The following is a 25,589-nucleotide window of genomic DNA, read 5'->3' as shown; positions in this document are numbered from 1 at the left end:
AACCACTCAGTTCGCTGTTTACAAACATTTTGGTAACAGCTCATGCCTTCTGAACTACAGTTTTAATATATATGTAGTAACCATTGGTTGTTACAGAATTTCGGGCACTTTCGAAAATATAAACTTTTAAATGGCGGTAAGATTTGTGATTTGCACTGAAAATACCATGCCGTGGTAAATCGGCAAAAGCCTACTACTGGAGGTTGATTACCAATTAGCGTTCCCGCCTTTGACGTTTTACGCTCGTAACTTTTGTGGCCTCCAGTTTTGAATGCATCAGACGTCTATGGCTGCTTAGCTGCAATTTAAGTAATAAAGTTGGACGATTTATGGGATACAACCATGCTGATAACGGAACCGCCGAGTTGCAGGTTGGTAAATTGTAGGCCTACTTTTGTCGTATGCAATTTTGGTTTGTCGCGAAATGCACAGCGCTAAAGGAGGCATCATAACTTGAGAGCAGGCCAGACGAAATGACTCCTTAAAAGCCACTTCTACTTTATTACAATCAGCCAATAGCATTTAAAAGTCAAATTTACTCACCAAGGAATTGTAAATGAAAAAATAGGTTTACTGAAAAAAGGCCCTGGTGCTTTACGACAGCATTTCAAACAAGTCTTTTAAAAAAAATAACAAGTCAAGCCCCAGTCCAAGTCATTTTTTTATCTCCTAATATAGTTAAGTCACTAATATAATAATAAAACAATAAACTATTGAATTTGATAAACTCATCCGATTATGTAATCCAACGAAAAAATAACAAAAACAACAGGTTGTAATCTAATCGTTTTACGTGCACAACTTGAGTTAGATAACTTAAAACTATATTAAAATATAAAATTAAAATATTAATATCAATTCAAGTTATTTAACTTTATGGCTTGGGTCCAAATTAAGTAATTTTACTGGTACGACTTAAGTCAACTCAAGTCATTCGAAAACACTTAAATCTTTACAACACAGCTTCTGGGAGTACATTTTTAGTGTTGTAAACAAGTACAAGTCAATTTGAAATGACTTAAGTCCGAGTCAAGTCTTTTGTAAAAATAGCAAGTCAAGTCCCAGTCAAGTCATTGTGAGAGCAAATCAATTTCAAGTCATGTCTTTGACATAAAAGTAAACTATTAAAATAGGTACACTCGTCTGATTATAAGCAACAATTAGTTAAGTCAAGTCATTTTGGTCAATGGACTTAAGTCAAGTCAAGTCATTTGAAAACAATGGCTTAAATGCACTTAAGTCAAGTCAATGACTTAAGTTATTACAACACCCCTTCTTAGAGTACGTTTCTCACCATGTTGACTTGAACGATGGGTCCTGTGACATCCGTTCGGGCTGCGCCGATGTAGTAAACCGAGGAATCCGGCGATTCGCTCGTGAATATTCCAGAACCTTCGTCAGTAGTTGTGGTGCTTGCAGTTGTCGTTGGCGGGGGCTTTATCGTCGTTTTGTCTTCTTAACAGTTTGTGTTCATATTTAGACGTGTCGTGAAATTTAACTTTATCATTCGTATACAAAGCGAATCTGTCGCAAATCTGGGGGGTGTGGGAGGAGTTAGAACTTTTTTGTTTTGCTTTTGCCATTGTAAGAACTGCCATATCGAACACAAATAAATATGCTAGCAATCCGTTTCGAGCAGTAACACATTTGTACAGTTTGATTGGCGCTTCTATATCGTTGTTTTTACCTGTTGGAGATGATTCTAACACACCAACAAAGACTCCGACTAGCGTTGTTTTTACCTGTTGGAGATGATTCTAACACACCAACAAAGACTCCGACTAGAATCGCAGTGGTGACAGCAACCACAAGGCATATCACGCCGACGATGTAAATGAAAATCAGCGACGTCTTTCTCTCTACGTCGGCCACTGGTGCGACCTATACGTTATAAAATAAAATTGTTAATATCTTTCTTAGAAACAACTCTTAGACCACCAAAGCGGACATTTTATGCTGCCTGTCTATGCTGTAAGCCTTAGAAGTAATTTTGTTTATTAAAACTAAGATTTAAAAATAGTGGACTAATTAAGCCAAATTTCAACAAACTTTAGGGGTCCTCTTTAGTATTTAAAAAAACTATTATCTTATTTAAATCAAATTTGGTATTGTATTTTTTTTTAAAACGTTTCAAGCAGCAAGTGTAAGTTTTCGTGATTACTTTGGTGTTCATTTATTTAAAAACAACGTCCACAAGGTCAAGTTGAGTATCGTTTATCCAACTATAACTATGAGTTAAACTACGCGCCAAAGTTCAGTCAACCGCCATACCATTACTGTGACGTATGCTAACACCTTGGTTGTGTAATCAATTGTCGCTCCTGGCACTTATCCAGTAACTTTGTGGTTATATTTTCGGTGTATTTAGGCGGCTATGGGCGCCACAGAAAGCATTCGCTACGCGCAGTTGAAAAATAACTTATGTTTTTAAATTAGAAACGATTGCTCTTGTCGATTTGTTATTGAAGAATAATAATGCGTTGTGAAAATACGTCCTGTGAAACAAAGATAACATGTAACCCTTTAGGTGGGACATTAGGGACTGTAAATGCGCCTCGGTAAAATATTACGCAAGCGTATTAAATTATCACAGACATTTTCATCTATTGATTTGTAAATAGTTAATTTAACTTAATTTAAGTAAAAATAAAAACCTCAACATGCCATCACATCACCTATACGCCACTGATAACTTATTGTTTTATAATTTGAAACAAAACTGTTGACAACTCGGCTAGATATAAACTTTCAAATATTATTCACCATTTGAATGAAATTGATTTAATAGGCCAAAGTTCATGAGTTCGGTGCTGGTCTACAATCCTACCAAAGCGAACATTATTTTGGTTAGCGTGCAAGTTAAAGGGTTTGGGTAGGTCAAGCATTATTTATTGAATAATATATATAATAATGCTTGACACACTAACCGATACCCTATCACACTTACCGACACCCTATCCCAAGTATTGTGCGTTGCTTTAATATAATTACGTTTAACGCTGTGGTAGGATTCTGTAGACCAGCAGCGCCCATAGTTCTAAAAGAGGAGCATATATCAAAAAAAACTTACTTCTAAGTGTTCAGTCATGTTCCTTTTCTCTTTGTAAAACACGATTATACAATACCAACTTTCGCAGGCTGTTAAACACGGTTTGCAAGTAAATAACCAGATTACGTGTTATACACTGCCCTTAATATCTAAGCCCAAAAGATTAATCAATTGTTGCACCTATTGTCTTTGTCAACGAACCACCTTAAAACCCTGCCTTTGGTTTGTTGGCACAATGCGTAATCGCTGTTCATTACGGCAACATGGTTGATGATTTATTTTGCCGGGAAATATTATTGCATGGCGCTGTCTTGTTTGCCGATACACGCAGTTTTACGACGTTTGATTGCCATATTTATGAAGTACTTGCATCCAACTTAGCTGGTGCTAAACCAGGCAAAGGCAAACCACGGCCAGCGGGCCAGACCCGACCCATTTCATCCTTAAATCATAAAAACTTTCCGAACATGAAATTGCCTATTTGAACATGAAATTGCCTATTTGGGCTGCGAATATTGAGGCGCTTATTTACAGCAGAGCTTGCGAAACCGTTGAACTTTTTGCGAACCCTTTAGGATTGAAAAGCCTTTGCAAGTTATTTGTTGAAGTTATTTGGAACTCAAAAGTAGAAAGTGTAATGTAGGCTACATGTATAGATCTATGTATATACAGAACTTACTTCGATGTAAGCTGTTTTACTGTTTTGATTGTATACCTTTAATTTAGAAGAAGACGTCACGTATTTGACACTTCGCAACTTATTTTCGCTTAGAGCGGTGGTTTTTAAACTTTTTCACCTTGCGTACTCTTATTCTTCTTTAAAATAATGACGGACCATTTTTGTTCAAAAAAGCTGGAAATTTTATGTAACTAAATTAATGTAACTAAATTACTTTAAAATTCTGTTCGGTATACTAACGTTACTTATTGAACAGTAAGCTGTCAAAAAGTGTATTAACAATCAATAAGAAAAACAATCTCCCGACTAACATAATTTATCAGCGTTTAATATAAGACATGTTATGCGGACACCTTCAAACCTTTCCACGAAGCCCAGTTTAAGAACTGTGTTGTAGAACAGGGGTCATCAACCTTTTAGCAGAATCGCATTGCCAATTTAAACCTTTGATGGGTCGCAAACCTATTGGATTAAAGGGGTGACGTCGATGGATATTGAAATGCGACAATACACTCGATTATAGTCTCAGAAAAATATAAGATTAGGTCTACATCAAATAATAGGCGTTCTACACGTTTGAATGATGGTCTAAACCAGTGATGTCCAACCTGCGGCCCGCGGGCCACATTGCGGCCCGCCTGACATTTTTGTGCGGCCCGCTAGTCATTTTCACTCCCAAGTAGTATTTTAAACGTTCAATATTAGCTTAATTAAAATGTACCAGTACAAGAATTCATAATTTCGCGTGGCAAAATATGTGGAAATCGTGCACCTGGACGACAAAGAAAAATGCTTATAAATCAACTGAGGGACTTTCTGAACATAAAAGCAGAGAATATTTTTGAATTAGCAAGAAATAGTAACATATGGAGAAAACAGTGTTTCATGGCAGCCGAAGCCTGGTTCAGGCATGGCACTGAATGATGATGATGAATAGTATAATATGGGTAAAAAAAAAATATATACCTCTAAAGGTCCGTTAGAACTCTAAAGGCCAATACTTAATCTTGAAACTTGATAGGTTCTGCGGCCCATTAAATTATTTCAAGTGTCAATGCGGCCCACTATAATAAAATGTTGGACATCCCTGGTCTAAACGGTTGTTTTAGATCAGTGGTTGTTAAACATTTTTATACCGAACCCCTATTTTTTTTTGCTTCGTGTGGACCACGGTAGGCAAGAAAATTTCAGAGATGACGTCACAATGCGAATATACTGACAAAATGTGTCGTTCGGTAAACTGTTACAAAAAAGTAAATTGAGGGAATTTTGTTATTCGTCTGAAATTTCCTTTAAATTCTCACCCTAACTAACAGACTTCAGTCCTTTCATAGTGTAGAGGTCGGCAATCTTTTCAGATATTCGCGGCCTGACCCAAAGTCCGAAAGGTCTCGGCGAGCCGTAATTAGTTTTAACTTGTACTTTTGTTGAAACGTGTAGTTCTAAGCATTTTATGATAACAGCTGTATATCTTGGACGGACCTAGGATGTTTTTCATTTGAAAATAAGTAGAAGGGCGTATCTTTATGGAATCCAAAACTATTTGCAGCAGCTTTCTGCTTTTCGATCACTGTTCCGCTGACGCCTATATAAACAATAAAACTCAAAGTTTAAAACCCGAATAAAACCAGAATCAGACGAACCTATACATTAAAATATGTTTGTTTGGTTTGAGTCATCGCAGCGTGATGATCACAATAAAAAGGTGTAATTGAAATACTTAACGCGACAAAAACGCGATAAATTTGATCGTTAATCTTGTTTATGGTGTAATTTAATAGGACCGTTAAACTTTCCATAAAACATTTCAAATGCGCAAAAACTAATGCGCAGCACAGTGAAGTGCATCCAGATATACAATTTGGCTGAACTTCTTTGTTGAAATCAAGAGATTTGAAACGTTCGAAATGGTACCTTCTTCTGTATGGGCTATAATATTCTTACTACGTCTTACTACAACCTCCAACCATTATGCTGTGAAGATAATGATATTTTTGGCCTGGTTTTGCGATAACAAGGTTTCGAATTAGTTAATGGCGATGTTAAATGCTCTCATGAATTCATGATGCATCAGACAACATACGATACACGGGTCTTTTCAAGTTGACCAAAATCGCCGATATGAAATAATTGGCAACTAAATTTCTTACAAACAAATCACACCTTTTTGTAATGGTAAATTTTAGTTAAATGAGAATCGCCTTTGCAAAATCATACAAAACTTACAATCAAAAAACGAAAGCAGCGAAACAAATAAATGAGGAAAAATGCATCGCGACAAAGCTAGAAAAGTGATAAAACAAATCATTTGAACACGTGGGAAAGGCTTTTGTAATTGGCATGATCAACAAAAACGGTTTATATCGAATAAGTTGCAAATAAATCTCGCGTAATCTACATTGAATTTTTTCATTTAAACAACCGAAAATAAATCCACTAACGCACAGTGTGAAATCGAGCCTAGCTATACAGATGCGTTGGCGAACAAAAAAGAAGAAAAATTACCACCCCTATAGGCAAACTTGGACAAACTTTGATTTATTTTCGCTTTTTTAATTAAATTGGATTTATAAACAGAGCATTTCTGTTTTTTCCAAATTACATTAGAATTAAAATAAGAGTATTTATGCTTTTTCAAATTACTTTTGAATTACAGTTAGATCATTTTAGTCTTCTCACATAAGATTAGAATTACAATCACTGAATTCTTGAAAACCAAAATAAATAAAATGTCGTTGGACAAAGTAGCATTTTTGTTAAAAAGGCCAATTTAGATTCAAGAATTAGAGCACATAATCAATTCTCAAACTATATTAGAATTAGAATTATCCACATTTCGCTCCAATTCATTGACTTAGAAAACTAGAATTATCTATAGTTGTCCAAGTCTGTCCCAAGGGGCGAAATCAGGAGAAAAAACGCTATGCAAAAAAACGACAGGAGGTCACTTTCTCTGGACAACGAAATGACCGGAATAGCCGGTGAATGGCGTAACGTTGCTTTCGCCGACTTTACGGTCACCGTTGTACACGATACGGTAGGTTCCGCTTGGCTGATCGTCGGGAACCCACCACACCACGGTCACGTGACTCTCGACGGCCCGGGGCTCGATCCCCATGACGTCACGATCGCTCTGGGCGCGCTTAAACTGGATAAGACCGGCGTCGAGCGAATTGGAGAGATGCCTGGAACGATTTATTAACTCAATTAATGTTGCACTGAATATGTTATAAAAATATCACCTGGACCCTTGCAAGATAAATGTCGACCTTACTTGATGATCAGTAACAGCAGAATGCTCAAGCAAAGCTAGCAATTCAGGTCAGACACATTTAAAAGATCTTATAAGGTATATATTTCGCCAGCAAAGGCATCGCCAGTGTATCTTATTTAAATAAAATCTGATTCTATGATTCTATGATTCTATTTAAATAATATATACTGACGATGCCTTTGTCGGCGAAATATATAAAAATATATGTATATATCTTTTAGGATTTTGTAATTGAGTCTGACCTGATTTGCTAGCTTTGGTCTAGAGTATTCTGCTGTTAACTTAATTAAATCGATATTATTTCAAAAGGCAGAAAAAATAATTCCACAAGAAATAATTATTTACAGGATTTATCGGCGGTTTACTACAATGTTTTTATTGGCGTAAATCAGTGGTCGGCAAACAATTTTTGTAGCGGCCCAAAATTCTCTTTCATGAGCTTTTGAAAGCTTTGGCTTATAAGGAGATCATGCTATTGCATAAACAAATATCGTCAAATTTTAGTCAAATCAAAAAGTTTAAAAACTATGGAAAGTTTGGCGGCCGAATGCGTAATGGGATGATTCTAACTTGATCAAGCATTGATAAAGTCTACGTCCAATAGCTAAACTGATGACTCCAGTGGCGATAAATTCTTGGGCGAAATTCGACTGCCAATTTCAAAAATCATTAAATATAACCTCAATAATAAAAATGACGGGGGGTCATGTTAAGTCCACAAAATACTAAACCCATTGACTAAGTCAAGTCAGATAACTTTCCTACACAAACTCAAAACAGGCAAACCTCAAAATGACTTTTTCCAAGTTAAGACATTTTCACAATAAACAAACGCTTCTCAAAAATAAACAGTCAAGTGTTTGTGAATATTCAAGTCAAAGTTAAGCTTAAGCAAAATACACTTCTATTCCAAGTCTAATTACTGAAACGAAAAAACTTCGGCCAAGTTCAACAACTTGGGCCAAAAGGGGTTAAATGGCAATTCCTTTTAATGACTAAATTTTAAGTCGAGGTATTTTCACAACACAGTAATGTCTAAATCGAATTCGTAAAGAATAACTAAAATATATTCAAAAAATTTTTGGCAACAGGGGTTAATAGTCAGTTCTTGGTGATAACCCACTAGTTTGAAGTTATTTTTTGTCCTAAAAAGCACCGAGAAGATCTTTATAAATTTTAAAAATCCATTTTATACTACTATAAAGTATTAACAGCAAAAATTATCAAAAAATACCGCTACTTTTCAGCGGTTCAGGATAGCATGCCATAGCAGTTTCAAAACGAACTGAATAAAATGGCTAAATAACCCTTTGTTAGACGTACCCAACTAATTCCCCACAGGCTAAAAACTACTAAAACATCTGTTGCCTCAAAATCTGGCTAAATTCAAATCAAAACAAAGCGACATGAACTTACTTTGACCCTGCTCTCCTTATGACGTCACGCAGGGCGTCGGAAAGTTCCAAACCTTCATCGTACATTTCCATCGCCTTCTCGTAATCGAACGTGTAGCCGGTCGTCCTGGCAACCATGTCGAACATCGACGTGATGACGTTGCGATCGCGCGTGACGTCACCGCGATCGGGTGACGTCAGAGCGGCGTCCTTCCAAATAAACTCGGTCTCCCAGTCAGTATCGAGGGCCACAGTTTTCCACATTGTGGAGTTGGACTGTTGTTGTTGTACGGCCAAGTAGGAACTTCCAATCTAAAATATATTTGATTTAAATATACATAAAATAAATTAAATTGTTTTTTCGACCATGGTAGAACTTTTATTTTCCAGCAGTCAGTAAAAAATTCACTTTTCCAAATCAGTTGCCGGCTGCAGTTGCACGTCCAGATAGGAACTTCCAATTTAAGAAAAATTTGATTGAAATAAACATAAAATAAAATAAGTTGAATTTTCGATCATGGTGGACTTTTTCCAAAGTCAGTAAAAAATTCACTTTTCAAATTAGTTGCCATTTGTTGTTGTACGGCCAAGTAGGAACTTCCAATCTAAGATAAATTTGTTTTAAATAAACGGACTCCAGCCAGAAGACCGAAATAATAACAACATCAACGTCGGAATAAAACACAGTTCGGAATAAGACCAAAGTAGGACTAATACCTAATAGCCGCAATACCGCCTAAATCGGAATAAGTCATAAACATGTCGGATTAAGACTTAAATGGCCAGAATCACGCCTGTACAACATTTTACCCATCCCCCTAAGTACATCACTAACTCGCCTAACAACTTCAAACCCCAACCCATTTTTTAACCCCACCTTTACCCGCCAATAACCACAAACAGCCCAAACAGTCGGTACCAAAACAGCGCGTCCTGACGGTGCCATATCAATTAGGGCGCCTTAGCGTCAACACGAAAACAGCCGATGCCACACTTATTGCCCCCGATCGTCCCATACTATCTCCACACAGTTGCAGGCATTATTTTTGCCATTTAAGTCTTATTCCGATGAAGTTTGAACTTCCGACAGATTTACGTCTTATTCAGACGATTAAGTTCTTATTCTGTCGTGGATATTACTGCGTATTTGGCTTTATTACGTCGCTGGTTTTAATACTTTGGTTTTATAGATTTTTCTGCTTTATGTATTGTTGCGTTTTAGGTCTTATTGTGTGTCCCCCCCCGAAAAAAAATTAAATTGTATTTTCGCACATGGAAGAACTTTTGCCTACAAGTTAGTATAAAAATTACTGTCCATTTAGTTGCCTGCTGCTGTTGCATGGCCAGATAGGAACTTTAAATCTTCGTTAAACTTGATTTATAAACACATCAAAAAGTTGAAAACTGTTGGTAAATGTGGCTCGATAACTATACCGACTAGTAAATGGGAATGTAACTGGGCCACAAAGTTATATAGGTCAGTATTTTTGTGAAATGTCGCAAAATAGTTCAATAGGGTGAGGAAAAGGCGTTTTAATGACTGATGTCAAATAAATTACTGTTTTTAAATGACTTGACGGGAGTATTTTCAGCAAAATGACTTGACTAAATGACCCAAAAGTAAGTCATACCATTTATATCAGTTTGCCGCTTTACGTTTTTATCAGTGATTTGGAGGTGACTTGTTATTACTTAAAAGACTCGACTTAGACTTAAGCTAGTTTACAAAATGACTTGACTGGGACTTAAGTCCTTCAAAATGACTTGTTTACAACACTGGTAAATGAAATCAAGAAAATTTAATTTTTTGGTAATAGTAAAGGGATATTGGCAAATCGGGCCAGGAAAATATTTCAGATGCTATAGTAAAACGCGCTGTAAATAGAAAAAAATCAAAAGGCAAGTAAACGGAACCATATTATTTAATATATACGAAATATTAAATTATTTTTGTAAACCCACACAGGGTTTTTTAAGGTTGGGTTTGGGTGACCGCTAAGTAGTTTTAAGAGACCGCAAGTGTTTCATTTAAATACCAAAAATATGTTTCCACAAAAACTGATCATTATGCGCCATAAATCAGAAATAAACATTGACGAGTATCGAAGGTGCACTTCTTTTGTGAATAACTATTTGATTCAGCTGTTAGCTGTACCTCCACTTATTCTTTTTTTCGGACGTGAACTATTGATCGTAGGCTATATTCGTATTATCCACAAGACATAGCAAGAAACAACCATTACTTTTCTACTGTAGTTGCAAGTCCAAATTTTGAGAAACCGCTGGAGAAATTTGAACACACCTTAAAAAAAACACTGAACCCACAAGTCTCAACCTACCCTCATCTTATGACGTGGGTTGGCGCCGTAGAACGTCACCGCCACGCGGTCGCCGGGCGCGTACGTCACGTTGCTGGCCACGTCAGTAATGACGTCACCAAACGACTTTCCCTGCGGCACCATGTCGGGGCTGGGCGGAGGCAAGAACTCCAGCTGCTCCTGCAAGTTGTTGGGGGGCGTGGGGCCGGGGGGAACCGAACCTGTGTGGAAAATATTTTTCAGTACTTTTGAAAAATCAAGGTTACGTTTCTGAAAACCTTTATAAAATTGGAGTAACTTTTGGCAACTTTTTCAGCAACTTTGAAAAAATTCGGGTGGCTTTTACAGTAACTTTTGAAAAATTAGGGTAACCTGTTCAGTAGCTTTTGAAAAAATGGGGCAGTGTTTTTTTTAAGGTGTTTTTAAATTACTCCAGCGGTTTTTCAAATTTTGGACTTGCAACTTTTTGGTATTTAAATGAAACACTTGCGGTCTCTTAAAACTACTTAGCGTTCACCCAAACCAAACCTTAAAAAAAAACTGAAATGGGGTAACATTTTTCTGTAAATTAAAAAAAAATGGGTCGGCTTTTATCTTGCAAGGGCCAAGGTGATTTCCATTTTCACATATTCAGTGCAACAAACTTAGCTAATTCATTTATTCGTGCCAAGTATGTTCTTCATTTTAAATGAGAACAAAATGACCCTGTTCAAATTACTATATTTTCCAACCTATAACCTATATTCCTTGAAGTTAAAAAAGTAATATATGGCTTTCATGGAAATAAAACCATGAATATTTGGCTTTAATGGCTCCCTTAGCTAAAAAGGTTCCCGGCCCCTGTGCCAAACTGTCCATATGCTGTTACATTTACCAAACAAAAATTATTAGTGTAGTCCTACAAATAAGCGTCGATGATGTATGTCTGGTATGTATATATATATATTTTCGCCTTCAGTTACAATTATATTGCCCTAAAGAAGATTGCCCGAATAGGCGGTCGAAACGTTGGCACTTTCCGGAAAGAACAATTATACGATTAAAATAAAGAAGAACAATTGTACGATTAAATAAGCGTTTTTTTATGTTTTCGCCACCTTGCTTCCCTTGCACTAGCGCTTGCACCAGGCTGGTGTACTTCTGGTAGTAGGCCTGGAATGTGTGTGGTCCGAATATGGTGGACGCCCCCTCGTAACGCTGCGCAGTGTATTCCTCTGGCGTGGTGATGTAGTGAGTGTACACGTTCGACAGACCAGCCAAAACAACCTGGAATAGTAATAAAACCTTTAACTTTTTGCGCCAGGTGCACCATGTCGTTTTTTTTTGTCGACCCCACAAAACTTATCGAATGGTTCCAAATCCCAACTGACCTAAAGAAAACCGTTAGGCTGAGGAAGTATGATTCTCTAACTTCTTATAGGATTGTGATATTTTTTTGGTAATTTACAGGCCTATATTGCGATAAGTTAAAATAGGAAATATTATTTTAGGAAAACTTAAAACAGGAATTGAAAAAATACTAAACCTAACCATTTTTATTGTTGAAGTTAAATTGAGAAATAACGCAAAATGAAATCAAAACCCTTGACAGTATAGGATACAAATGAGTCCTAGTTTCTGAATGGGCGATAGGAACTATGTAAATCTACAGTAACCAAACAATTGTTTTTTAATTATATCCCACATTGCAATTCCAACTAAAAAATCCTCAAAGTTGTCTCCAATTTTTTAATGATAATCGGTCCGGAAAAAATCGCGAGATAGGTAAATCAACAGTGACAAAAATGTCCTCTTTTGCCAAACATCACGTCAAATCCCTACCTTTGCGTTGTGAAGCCCGTTCTTTTCGGCTTCCTTCTTCACTGAGGCCTTGATTCGGCGTCCAGCCATGGTTGTAAACTCCCCAGGAACAGCTAGGATAATCAGCTGACCGATCTTTAGCATTTGGATGTCGATAATGGTCGGGTGCCAGGCGTAAGGGCGGTCCATGTCTGCGAGTTGCATATGCGTTTAAAGTTTGTTTAGGCGTTGAATATCAAATTTCATGTTAAGAGTATCGCTGTTAACAAATAGGGTAAATAGGTTATGACTCGTATGCAAGTGATCAGTGATACAGCTGGATTAGATCAGTGATACAGCGGATAAACACCTTAAGTTAAGGTTTAGATAAACAACAGATGTAGACAATGTTGTTGGCATGTTTTGTTTTGATCAGACTACATCATCGGCGCACCTTTGTTTGATTAGTGTAGTTGCATAGATTGCTTGACATAGACAGCTCGATTTTGATTGTGTTGAGACTTTTAGGGGGTTTAAAGGTGTTACCAAAGTATTCTTTGTCAACTGTGAAGCTGGGCTGCGGAGTCGGACTCGGGACTTGACGGAGTCGGTTTAGTTTTGCTAGAGTCGGACTCGGGACTCGAGTAAGACTACGTAAGACTGTCCGAGTTCTGAGTGGGAAGTGCGCAGTACCAAATTTCGAAACTGATTTAGCCGCAACCTTTAAATTGTAAAGGCGGGACATATGGTGGATATTTTCCGACCATATTGTGAGTTGATGAAGTATATAACACCCCTATAAGTGGATTGCTGAATATCCACCGTATTTAGTTACGTAAATGGGTGAAATACAGGCTGTAAAGTCGAAGCCGAACTCGGGACTCGACGAAATCACACATCATGCCGGAACCTAATTTGTGAGCCGGATAAGTCGAACACGGGCGATTTTTAACCGGCTTCACAGCCGTCCAGTGCACGACACTTGATTTGACCCCACAATTATTAAAAGGTATTAAAATGCGCTTATGTTAGGGGTTACGAGTTACTGTATCGCTCTGCTTTCTTGAAATAACTCATCTAGTAGAAACAAGGATGAGTTTATCAAACTTTTTATCAAACACCCATCCCAGTACTTACACCCTGTAGGCAGCAACACTGGCTTTGGATGCTGACAGTCGTAGTACTCTTTAGGTGGCGCCTCGGAGCAAACGACCTTGACGATGACCTCGTCACGCACCGTGTCCCACAGCAGCGTGCCTTCCGTCATGCTCTGACGGAAGTTGAAGGCACCGGCTCCGTCGGTCGTTCCAGCTGCGAAGCTGACAAAGCACATCGGAGTTAGAGCAGGGGTGAACGTAGAATGATTTGCTTACCCGCACGCATGAAAATTTTTACACATGACTACGTCACAACAAAAAATGACGTCACAACGGGACGTCTAAAACAAGTAGCCTTATAGGAACCGTGAGGTTGTCGTTCGATGTAGTGCACAAACAATATAAACAACTGAAATCTTAGTCTAAACACATCAAAGGAGGTGGTGGGCTGAGCTGGCAATATTTACCAAAAAACAAAGTTTTACCAGAACGCCGTTCCGGACGGTTCCGATTTACTTTTAATACTGTGTTAGAGTTAAAACTTGAGACTTTTTTAGTCAATAAAAGATGTACGCAAATGTTTACAACAACTGTAACCCGGCCCTTCTGAAGTTGATGTTTGTTCAACGATAACGGCTAACATATTATACTACACCGTAAGTCTTCAACTGACTTACCGAATTTGGATATTCATACAAGCCGATTAGAAAAAAAAACTATGGAGTTGGTTGTACTAATAGGATGTAAATGCAAGTAATGATGCCATGGTTGTTTCTCGACATATTCCCCTCTTGAACTTTCTAGCCTGACTTGCATGAGTTTTCCTAACCTAATTGATCCTAATTGATCGACTTATTTGGATTTAGTCTGTTGGAAGACTTAACGGTGTCTTTGGATTAGTTTTGGGTTTTACTCGGGTTCCGTCAAATGGTTGAACTGCTTCATAGAAAAAAGGGAATAAAAAAGTAAAAACAAAACACCAATGGAAATCAGAAAAAAACAAAATTCCTTAAAAAAAAACTCTTCGACGAAAAAAACAAAGGAAGAAACGTATAGAATATAAAATGACAAACCTGTATCCCATCCCTGGTTTGCACGTGGTTACATTGGTGCCGTCGTCTAACTTCACAACTGCTTTTGTCATGTCGACGTACTGATGCACCCATCCCACTGAACCAGTCAGCAACTCGCCCGTCCTATTGTGAAGAATAAGGGTTTACAAGCGAAAAATATACACGTCCTAGGCTAGTGTTTCGCCTGTCCTTTATGGGAAAGCAAACCGTTAAAACGCGAAGAATGCGTACGTCTATGTGTCTAAGTTTGTACCCGTTTTGTGTTTTTGCCGAGAAATATGATGTGTTGGGTTAACTGGTACGTACAGCAATGTTTTTTTTAACGTTTAAACGTAAGATATAACTGAATTTTATCAGCAGCTATAGCGCAAATTTAGGTCCGGACTGTTTATTTTTATCTTAGTCGAAAATTTCTACTTTTTATAAGCATACACGTATATATTACCTAATTTAAGTAACTAAACAAAGTGCTTTATGCAAGTTGGAATGTATGCTTAATTACGAATATTCATAAAGCTTCAACACTAGTTGCGTGTAATACAAACATTTTTTCGCTTATCAAAAGATGGTTATTTTCAAAATCAAAAACATATTCATTTTGGCTGTTACGGTTAAAAAAATATACAAAACGCAATGTCGTTACTTAAAGGGCCAACGAGCACCGGTATAAAGTAGAGAATTGAAAAAAACGACGCATTTGTATGAAACAAAAACTTGTATGTAGCCAAAACCTAAAAAAGGCTAAAAAACAAAACAGCGTAACACAAACAGTCCAAAAGTTCTTAAGCTCGCAAAGAGGCGAGCGTCTTACTTGTTGAAGATCCTTTGCGCTGTGTCGAGCTGCTTGTGCGCGATAATGTCGGTGGAGTCGAACATGTCAACCCCAGGTCCGAAAGCCACACATTTCTGTACACGTGGAGGATTGCCGCATGTGGACATCTCAAAGTCGCACGCCTCGCCTGAGTTGACATTGTTTTAGTTTGCTTGCAAGAGGGTTATACCTCAACATAATCGCCTTTTTCTATGGCCCTTTTAAAAGAGGGTAATCATGTGGCGCCAATTAAAGGCAAATTGTATTGAAATTTTGACAAGCTTTCGCACAACCGTGCTTCATCAGGTCAAAGTAGAGATGTAAGCAATTTAAATGCAAGAAGTAGATGCATAAGCGCGAGTAAAAGGCGATAAGAATGAAGGTCTAAGATAACCACAGTACATGTTCGCAAAGACCTATGTGACTGACGCAAAACAATAATACCTGGAGGTCTGCGCAAAGTACGTCTTTACGTTGCCCTTTTTAATTTGCGCAACACGTCTTATTTTTTTTAGTTGCCATTTTTTTAGTTTGCTTGTGAGACGGTAAAACGTAAAGCGCACTACCTATTTCGAAGGGGCTTTGATAATTATAATTAAAGTAACCTGAAAGCCCTGTAACGCCGAGTTTAGGATGCTCCGGGCACACCTAGCGAAACTTGCGGTGTTCAGTCTGCCTAAAATACGGATAATTGTACGTGTATAGAATACTGACTACTTTTGTTCAGGAGTACTATTTTTTCCTTATCTTGTTACGCATTTAAAATCACTACATTAGCAGGAATCGAGATGCTTCATATTTGCAAAAAAGAAGATCTTGTAAAAAATAATAGCCGGCCTATGTTAGATCCAAAAATAAAACTTAAATTAAGTTTAGATAAAAGTTGTAAAATAAAAAATTAAATTAATTTGAGATAAAGTTGTTCTTTTAAACAAAATAAAGCAGCAAATGATTCGATGACTTATTGATAACATGCAGTAAAAACTTTGCCTTCTAACGAAACAAGAAAGAACAAAATACGGTAGTATGAGTGTATTGTAGTATAGGTTACCCTGGTTATTAGTTAATCAGCTAATATAAAAAAAAAACGCAAAATACATGGGAAACCATAGCGTTGCGATTTCTGTGTTTCGATCCCATTTTGTGGTTTAAAAGCGGTCGTTTTTCTTCGTATTTTTATTGTTTTTTTTTCAGCCATCGTTGATTTCTCCTTTAACACTAAAGAGTTTTGGCCCAAACAGGTGGCATATAAATCAACCAGAGAAATTGTGAGCGATGGCCCAGTGGCAAGCAAAGCAAATATTAAATTGAAGTAGATGCAAACACACAAACACCCGCATGATTTAGCGTTATTGGAACTGCCCACTTGAAACTGTTTAACGATTAATCAAAGGTCGAACATACGCATACCGCATTTGCACTTACAAAATTAATTAACCTCACTAGTTGATCTTTGCTTTGCTTTTCACAGCCTGCTGTTAAGGGTATTTAAACTACATAAGATAGAAATGCATGGTAAAATTGATAGCACACTGGAAACATCGTCCAAAATGGACAATATGGTAGACAATATAGCAGGGTCTTATACCTTTATAACGAGAAAAAAATTTGCTTTGCGTGAATAGGGTCGTCATGAACTTTTTTTCTAGAATCTAGATGACGTCAAATAACAAGTACAGGCCCAAAAATTCGCTTGTTTTTGGTCCGACAAATGTGAAACTGGAATCTAGTCTTAACACATTTAAGGAGAAGGCGCCAAAGCGTTTTCTGGGGTCCATATAGCCCAGTATAATAAGCCCTGCTATATATAGTGTGTCATGATTTTCATTTTTTTATTACGAAATGTTAAACCTTTATCCGAAATCTGAAAACAAAAGGCGTTTTGATAATTATATAGAACTTCGCAACGGTTATTGGTCCAGGTTTGCTAAACGCAGTTCAAAAAGTTTGTATGGAAATCTGCACAAACTGAATTAGCACAACTGATTTGCTATATTTTCTGCCTTAAAAAAGTAAAACCTTTACCTGTATCAATGCAGATCGGCCCTTTAGTTCTTGGCGAAACATCGCCGAGATTAGCCGAAGCAAAGGCGCCTACGAACGATTCCTGTAACAAAGTTAAAAAATTAAAGAAAAGCAACATGTGACCTAGAGAGATATGAAAAAAGTAAAGCAATAGTCCGAGTTTTGCAAAATCGCGTTCCAGGAAAGTATTTTGGTATAACATTACCTTAACCTAAGCTCTTGTAAATAATTTGGTGTGACATTTTAACCCGATTTATTCTTTCCAAACATGTTTTATAGTCGTGTTCAGTGTTTTTTTAAAGGTGTTTTGGGGGACCGAAACGGTCCCCGAAATTTCTCCAGCGGTTTCCCAAATTTTGGACTTGCAACTTTTTGGTATTTAAATGAAACACTTGCGGTCTCTTAAAACTACTTAGCGGTCACCCAAACCAAACCTTAAAAAAAACGCTCGTGTTTGTCTAAATCTAAATCTGGAAATCTAGGGCAATGTTGAAGACAAATTGCACAACAAATCCACCTGATTTCAATTTCATTATTTTTGAGAACCTGAAAAATGCAAAAGCATATACTTAATTATTTGGCAGTTCAAATAAAAAATCATTGCAGAAAATTTTAATGTCAATACGAACTTGTATCATCTTCAGTTAATGTGACATCTTTAATCAAGATGATGTCGATCTACTCGACCTTTCTGGCTTTTTAGTTCTTGATTAACTCGATTATCGCTAGACGAAGCGAATACGCAACAAAAACGGTAGTAAGTTGTTAAATTGTCGTTCAGCTTAAAATTTCATTAAAATTAAATTTTGTATTCGACGCGATAATTTTTCAACTTTACTTTACCTTCATTGGGAAAAAATGACACGGGCCGGCCAAAAAACCCTTACAATTACGGACACACAGAGTAAATAATTCCAACTTACATTCCCGGTCTGGTCCTCTCCCGGCTTGCGTTGGCTCCTCTCGAAAAGCATGGAAGCCCTACCGCGGTTGTCGGAGCTGATCAGCTCGTTGCTAAAGTTCATGCTGGTGCCGTGCACAGGGAACCACGTGAACATGCCAATTGGTTGGCCTGCAAAACAAGGTTTTAGGGTGGGTAAAACCATGACTATAGGGCGATTACGTTTTGGCCTTCAAATGAAAAAAACTAAAAAGAAAAAACTAAACTAAAAAAAATTGACAAATTGTAAGCTAACATATTTTTTGGACAGCAATTTGACATATCAAGAAAACAGGGATGTAAACAACGCTAGTTTTTTTTATAAAAAAAATACAATAAAGCTGCACACGAATACAGTACCCTAACATTATTTTTTTTAAATGCCGTTTTTTCTGAGGAAATTGAGGAAAGTCAACCTCGACTAATATATTTAGTAAAATATTCGTCATAGCTTTTTAAAGTGTTACGAAAGTGTCACCATGCATTTTATTTTGACCAAATTTTGACAGTAACGTTTTCGTCTAATTTCTATTCGTTACAAACTTTTATTAAACTGACGTACCGTATAGTCCAATCGCAATTAAATGGAAACGCTGCTTAAAAAAAATCGTGTTTTGGCATAACCGTGATCACTTACCATTAGTGTGTTCGATCTTTAGCATAGTAAGCTCTTGTTCCGTGTTGTACTCGTACCTAATATAAAAAACTATTTTTTACACGTTTTTCAGTTTCCGAGTTTACCACTTTCTAAAGCGTTTTTTTACTGTGGAATACTGTTAATAAAGTGACTAAATACTACAGTATCGAAGCATCTTTTAATTCGTAAACTATTATGACGTAACTATAATTCGAACAAAACATTTTGTTTTAAAAAATAGAAAAAGTCGCTACTGATGGCATAGCTTCATAAACATCTATTAAACAACCTAAACGGTTTGTATAGGTAGGGCGACACAACAAGTCATCGCATTTCAGTTGCATCTTTCAAAAATCGCAACCCTCTGTGACGTAACAAAGTGTGACACTTACTGTTCCCGCTCGCTCTGCGGGTTTTTGAGGTAGGCGCTCGGACTCCGGTTAATGTTGCCATCCACTACGTTGTCGGATCCGACCCTCAGCCTTCCTTGTTTCATGCTACTGTGGGCTGTACATAACATAAAACACGACAGTTAGCGGCATACAAAGGCTTGCCGTGAAATTTACGAGATTTGTGCTTTGCCCGTTTAAATAGTTTCAGGAAAGAAATTATATAAAATATTTAGGAATGACGTCACAAATTTATGTCGGGCACATGAACATTTTCAGGAATGATCTTACAAAGTTACGCCGTAACGTGATGTTTTAAACAATTCATTTTAAAAGCACCTGTTGTTATCAATCAAACTTGTGTGCAAATATACAGCTGAAAGGTGCGTTTATTTGGTTTTAAAGGGAAAAACTTCCTATATTTAAAAGGATATATGACACCTAGGCTTATAATAATACAGACTTGCGTACTGGTCGAAATAGAACATTGTAAAAGTGGATACGATTTTTTTGGTGGAAATGGCCTGGAGTTTGGAACATCTGAAAACATCTAAAATTCAATTGAGTTGAATTCAAAACTAACAAAAACATGCCAATAATTTCTGCATGAGTTTTTCCACTAATTTAATTAACAGTCCGCTATTTATTTTACAATCGCCATACCTTGCTCAATACTGTCCACGATGCCGTTAATGAACGCTTCGGTCGTCTGCTTGACAGCACCCAGTGACGTCACTTCAATTAACATGGTCTGGAAGAATCCGGCCGGCCCCGAGTGACTGTGGGTGCCCGAAATGACCACGTTGCGCTCTGTATACCTGCCAAATGCATCGGTATCTGAATGAAATGCGAAGTAATGGAACTCGCTACTTTCGACACACAACAGTTTTAAAGCAATGGCTTGAATTGTTGTCAAAAACAGTGCACACAACTAGGGGTGTCCGGTATTATCAGATCGGAGCCGATACCTGTTGCCAAGTGGTATCGGTACTCGTCCGATACTAGGGCGGTATCGGTGCCGATCCGATCCCACAAATTAATATGTGGGCATTCTAGTCATGAATTGCGATCAACGTAATGATTCTACGTTGAAAGTTAAATTTATTAAAAAGTTCAAGGTTAAACAAAATTCCGAGTTAAACACGGAAGGTAGCTAACAGTTAAACACCAAAGCAAATTTGGGTCTAATAACCCCAAAAATACTATTGCAAGTTTCAATTTTACCTATTTCGCTTGTTAGAGCTTAGAAATAGCGTCACTTATTATCGGATCGGTGAAGTACAGTTGTGCGAAAGCTTCTTTATATAGTTCCACGTGATTACCCTATTTAGAATTAGACAAATACGGCCATTTACACAGAATGTCTTGGTGCAGTGATTTTCGAAAAACACTTTTGACTTGCATGATAATCAAGTGGCACTTTATAAAGACAAGTTTGTGTTCTACTTCGCGCATTTCAATTGTTTTAATTGTTGTTTTTGACCTGATGAAGGTTGTGCGAAAGCTTGTCGAACAAAACAAAATACAATTTGTCTTTATTTTATAGTGCCATTATAAGCGGCCACTCACAAATTGCCGTATTTCGCCTTCAGTCGCTTGACCACCTCGAGCTTGACCACCTGGGAGGCCATCCCGCTGTCCACAGTCACGAAAGCGGCGCGAGTGCGGTTGGACGAGTCAGCAACGACAAATGCTCGGGCGTAGAGGCGAATATGAAGTCCGGAGGCCACCTGAACTGGGTTGGCGTATCCCATCTGGAAGGCAAGAAGCTAAAATTATGAATGTGCGATTTTTGGCAAAAATTCTTTGGTTTTTTTTTGGTTTCGTCCCTAAAGTTGAACGTTGTGTTCGCCGACGAATGTCTAAACCGATGTTTAAGAGATAAATAATAAAACTCAAAGTTTAAAAACCAGAGTAAAATCAGGACCAGACAGTTTTTTGAAAAGGAATAAAAAATTTTCGCTTTGTATATTATGTATTTACTTATAGAAACTGACGATGCCAGCATAGGCGAAATATATATTCCTCTAAAAATGTCTGATCCTGATTTTACTCTGGTTTTTAAACTTTGAGTTTTATTGTTTATATAGGCGTCAGCGGAACAGTGATCGGCAAGCAGAAACCTGCTGCCAATGGTTTTGTATTCCATAAAGATACGCCCTTCTATTTAAGAGATAAATCCCATCTGGAAGGTAAGGAAGAAGTTAGCTAGAAATGGAGATGTCCGATACTTGGCGTTTTATACCGATACCCGATATTCTGGACAAAAAGTATCGCGATCCGATACGATACCAAATGACGTCATGACTATACACAAATAATCAAAAAAAAATTGCACTTTTCCAGATGCACTTTTTCCAGATTATTATGCCCAAATTTGATGTAGCGTTAAGAAGCCTAACCTCAGTCGTTAGGCATTTTTTTAACTTTTGAGGTAGAAGTATCCCATCTGTAAGGTAAGAAGCTAAAATTCGGAATGTGCGATTCTTGGCCCAAATTCTTTGGGTTTTTTGGTCTCGTCCGTAAAGGAAAATGTTGTGTTCGTCTGACGAATGTGTACACCGATGTATATGAGAGATAAACAAGGCTATTGCCAAGGTGAGTAGTGGCACAAGAGTTGCGTCCTGGGCGTAATTATTTTTGTGATATTATTTGCTTAAGGGGATGCAAAACTGCTATTGCGATACCGATAGCCGATATTTTGGTAAAAAAGTATCGCAATCCGATACCAAATGACGTCATAATTATACAAAAATATTCAAAATAGATAAATTCCTAATTGTGACTTTTTCCAGATTATCAGGACCGAAATTTCTGTAGCGTTATGAAGTCTAGTAACCTCCGTTTGTTAGGCATTTTTTCAAATTGAACTTTCAAGTTACACAATCGGAGAATTCAATCGCAAATCATGGCTGACATTTCCAATTTAATCTTCTATCGGATCGGTACAGATGCCACCCTGGTATCGGACAAGTACCGATACTTCCACTTACCATCGGGTATCGGTTCCGATCCGATATTATCGGACATCCATAGCTAGCTATAATGTAGCAGAGACGTCCGAAAATATCCGATCGGAGCTGATATTCAAGTGTTAGTATCGGTACTCTTCCGATACTACAGGGTGGTAGTAACGCTAAAGCGAATTTTACTACCCACGAAAAAACACATTTAGGTTTTTTTTTTTATAAATTTTGCCTATTAAATATGATATTGGCGTCATTCATTATTATCTAATCGGACAGCTGACGAGTATAGAATTAGGACATATAGAAAGTATTTCATTTCAATCTCACCAAATTGACTTGGGCGATGGGGCCTGTGACGTCAGACCTTCCGACGCCAACCAGGAACTCTCCGGGTTCGGGTTCCGGAAACACGTCCGGGTCATTGTTGTCCGGTGTGGCTGCAAAGAAGAACGGCTTAACGAGGAATGATCGAAAATATCGGATCAGGGTGGAAACCCGGTGCTATTTTAGTAATATTAGTATTCGTCCGATGTGACGATCTGATACCAAAAAAGTAATTTGTGCACTTCAACTATTGTTAGCGTGTCCAATTAATTTTGCATTGTCGATCCAAAAGCTTGTTCCAGGGCTATTAGATAAAAAAATTCAATTGCCAAACTGTTCACATTTGAAGACGAATTCATTAAAATTTGGCGAAAATGTGCAGAATTACGCCAAAAATACGCACAACCAGATGAAGTTACAGTTCAAGCCTCCTTTCTTCGCTTTGCGATATTTATTGGGCAATTTACAGTTTGACTAAAGCTATATGCATGATTAATTGAAAAACAAGCGAAAAGTGACGCCATAAACACGTCTGGTTTACTACAGTAAATGCCACATAAATACAATATTTATCCTGGCGGGTGCTTTTTACTGCTAACTTTTTGTTTACATTGTGCTTTTTCCTTCGTCAAATTTTGCCATGTTAAATACGACATGGAGACCCCACAGACAACCCCCCGACACGCGACCCCCAGGTTTGGAACCGCTGATAAAGAGGAAGAAATTCGTTAACGGCAAGTTTAGTGTCGGTTTAACGGGGACCCCGGTTCTTCGCGGGCGCGGATTAACGCAGTATCTCTCGGTTCGTTCTTACTTTTCGAGAAAGCGTCGATAAAGCCGAAGTAGTAGCCGACGATGACGCATGCAGCACCCCACACACACAGACAGAGGAAGCCGAGCAGAAAGCGGCAGGCCACTGACTTTGTGGAGATGAACTCTTCGGCCGGGATCTCTTCTTCCAAGCGCTAAAGATAAAAGAAAGTTTTGTTTAGCTGCGGAAGTAGGGACGTCCGATAATATCGGATCGGAGCCGATAACCGATACCAAGTAGCAGTATCGGTACTCGTTCGAAACGAGGTTAGTATCGGTGCAGGTCCGATACCAATTTTTAACATTAAAACAATCCGAGTAAAACCAGAATCAGACATTTTTCAAAGGAATATATATTTCGCCTATGCTGGCATCGTCAGTTCCTTAATTCGAATGAATTAAAGTTTTGAGTTTTATTGTTAATATACGCGTCAGCGGAACATTGATCGAAAAGCAAAAACCTGCTGCAAATTTCAGCAATTTTGTATTTTTTTGTTAGTAAAGTGGCTGAAAACTGATGGTATTTAAACTTCTACTTTTTAAAAAAAATGTTGGGTATCAGATTAAAAAGTATTGGACATCCTTATCGAGTATTTTAAAAATCTAATACAGCAAGAGTTTATTGCTGGCTTAACGTTACACTAAATGCGACTATTAGGAACCAACGCTAGATCGTAGATTTGCATAATTGGACAAAAGATAATATAGTTTCATGTAGCCTTTCCATGCATTTTGGCAACATTTGACCACTTTCTATTATAAGGGTAGTAGTTTAACGCAGAGTTCGCAAGTCGACATTCCAAAAAATGGAAAAATGCATGTAGCGTTGTAGCCATAGCAAGCATTATACCATTATTTAAGCCAGTTTGACGTCACAATATACATGATCGGTGTCCACTGACGTGTGACCAGGCGAACGGAATAGGCGTTTCGCAAATTCATTCTACTTTATGCTTTTCAATTGGATACAGTTTGGTACTAGCGACTTGAATCATCGTTTTACGCTAACCTGTATACCGAGATTTGTGAATACGCTTAACGAGCAATATCAACTGAGTAAAGCGACTCTGTTAGAGTTCAAGAAATTATACAGACTGGTAATTTAGCGCTTATAAAGAATGTGTAGGAGGCTTAGGTAGCCGTTGGCCATCGCCTTAAGGGCCAGCACCTTACTTACCTTTACCTACCCGCTAAACACTAAACGCACATGTGTGTTACAAGTTACAACACTGCAAAATGATGCACACGTCATTAACCAGACACGAAATGCTCGGTTCCTGGTAGTAAAGGCTTCGACGCGTAACGGACAGCACGTTATTCTATCCAGCTTAAGCAATCGCCATTAAGCTACTTCCTGCTGAAAACTACGTTCTAACACGTCGTACTGGTTTTAAAGTACAATCATAATCGTCTCCAAACTCCACACAATGTTGAAGTTTTCGGCATGACGTTGCGTATAAACCTACCTTGTGTTTCGGCATGACGTTGCGTAAAGTACAAGCAACTTCTAAGACAACTGAATAAGCCTCTATCGAGTCTGTCAAAAAAGTGTTAGTATAAGTCAGTCATTAACATTTTAATTGTGAAAACTGGCGGAGGGACTACAACACGGTGTCGCGCTGTTGGGGCCACAAACAAACATAAACTTCTGCTCTTTATAACGTTCACACAGATAAAAGCTTTGTAGTACAAAGGTTGTATCCCAACTATTGTAACGTTTTTTAAATGGCATTTCCGTTCAGTTTCGCCAACGCTGAAAAAGCGCTTTCAGTCAAATTTTTTCGATTAATTAAGCTTCTCATGTCAATGGAGAGTAGAAAAAAGCAGTAACTGACAACACTCAAAATACAGCTAGAATAAACGTTCCCAAACTGTACTACAAATTACTGTTTTACAATGGAGCTAAATGCCTTTACGCCTAATTAGCTAAGTTGTTTAACTGTTATTGGCAGGCCGTAAAATCCGCTTTTTTGATCATTAGCAACGTCGTTCAACTCAGGGCTACAAACAGAGAGCTTAAG

The 25,589-nt window shown here is 37.8% G+C and overlaps 1 protein-coding gene across 1 annotated transcript in view; it reads right to left on the bottom strand.

The window, feature by feature from the left end:
* Nucleotides 1-25,589, bottom strand: part of LOC146138710 (uncharacterized) — a 38,448-nt gene extending 12,859 nt beyond the window's left edge. Inside the window, exons 1-20 of the mRNA XM_083394657.1 lie at nt 25,035-25,589; nt 23,513-23,723; nt 22,762-22,856; nt 21,035-21,219; nt 20,129-20,283; nt 19,469-19,583; nt 19,077-19,132; nt 18,423-18,571; nt 17,500-17,581; nt 15,475-15,622; nt 14,664-14,786; nt 13,631-13,812; nt 12,536-12,705; nt 11,812-11,980; nt 10,736-10,935; nt 8,419-8,708; nt 6,677-6,913; nt 2,948-2,954; nt 1,743-1,881; nt 1,295-1,455 (exon numbers count right to left, since the gene is read on the bottom strand). Coding sequence (XP_083250783.1) covers nt 1,295-1,455; nt 1,743-1,881; nt 2,948-2,954; nt 6,677-6,913; nt 8,419-8,708; nt 10,736-10,935; nt 11,812-11,980; nt 12,536-12,705; nt 13,631-13,812; nt 14,664-14,786; nt 15,475-15,622; nt 17,500-17,581; nt 18,423-18,571; nt 19,077-19,132; nt 19,469-19,583; nt 20,129-20,283; nt 21,035-21,219; nt 22,762-22,856; nt 23,513-23,723; nt 25,035-25,049 — 2,889 coding nt within the window. The 5' untranslated portion in view covers nt 25,050-25,589. The remainder of the gene's footprint in view (nt 1-1,294; nt 1,456-1,742; nt 1,882-2,947; nt 2,955-6,676; nt 6,914-8,418; nt 8,709-10,735; nt 10,936-11,811; nt 11,981-12,535; nt 12,706-13,630; nt 13,813-14,663; nt 14,787-15,474; nt 15,623-17,499; nt 17,582-18,422; nt 18,572-19,076; nt 19,133-19,468; nt 19,584-20,128; nt 20,284-21,034; nt 21,220-22,761; nt 22,857-23,512; nt 23,724-25,034) is intronic.

This window comes from Ascidiella aspersa, chromosome 7, assembly GCF_963924565.1.
Source record: "Ascidiella aspersa chromosome 7, kaAscAspe10.2, whole genome shotgun sequence".
NCBI lineage: Eukaryota > Metazoa > Chordata > Ascidiacea > Phlebobranchia > Ascidiidae > Ascidiella > Ascidiella aspersa.
The sequence above is the reverse complement of the archived record's forward strand: the minus strand, read 5'-3'. Positions and strand labels throughout refer to the sequence as shown.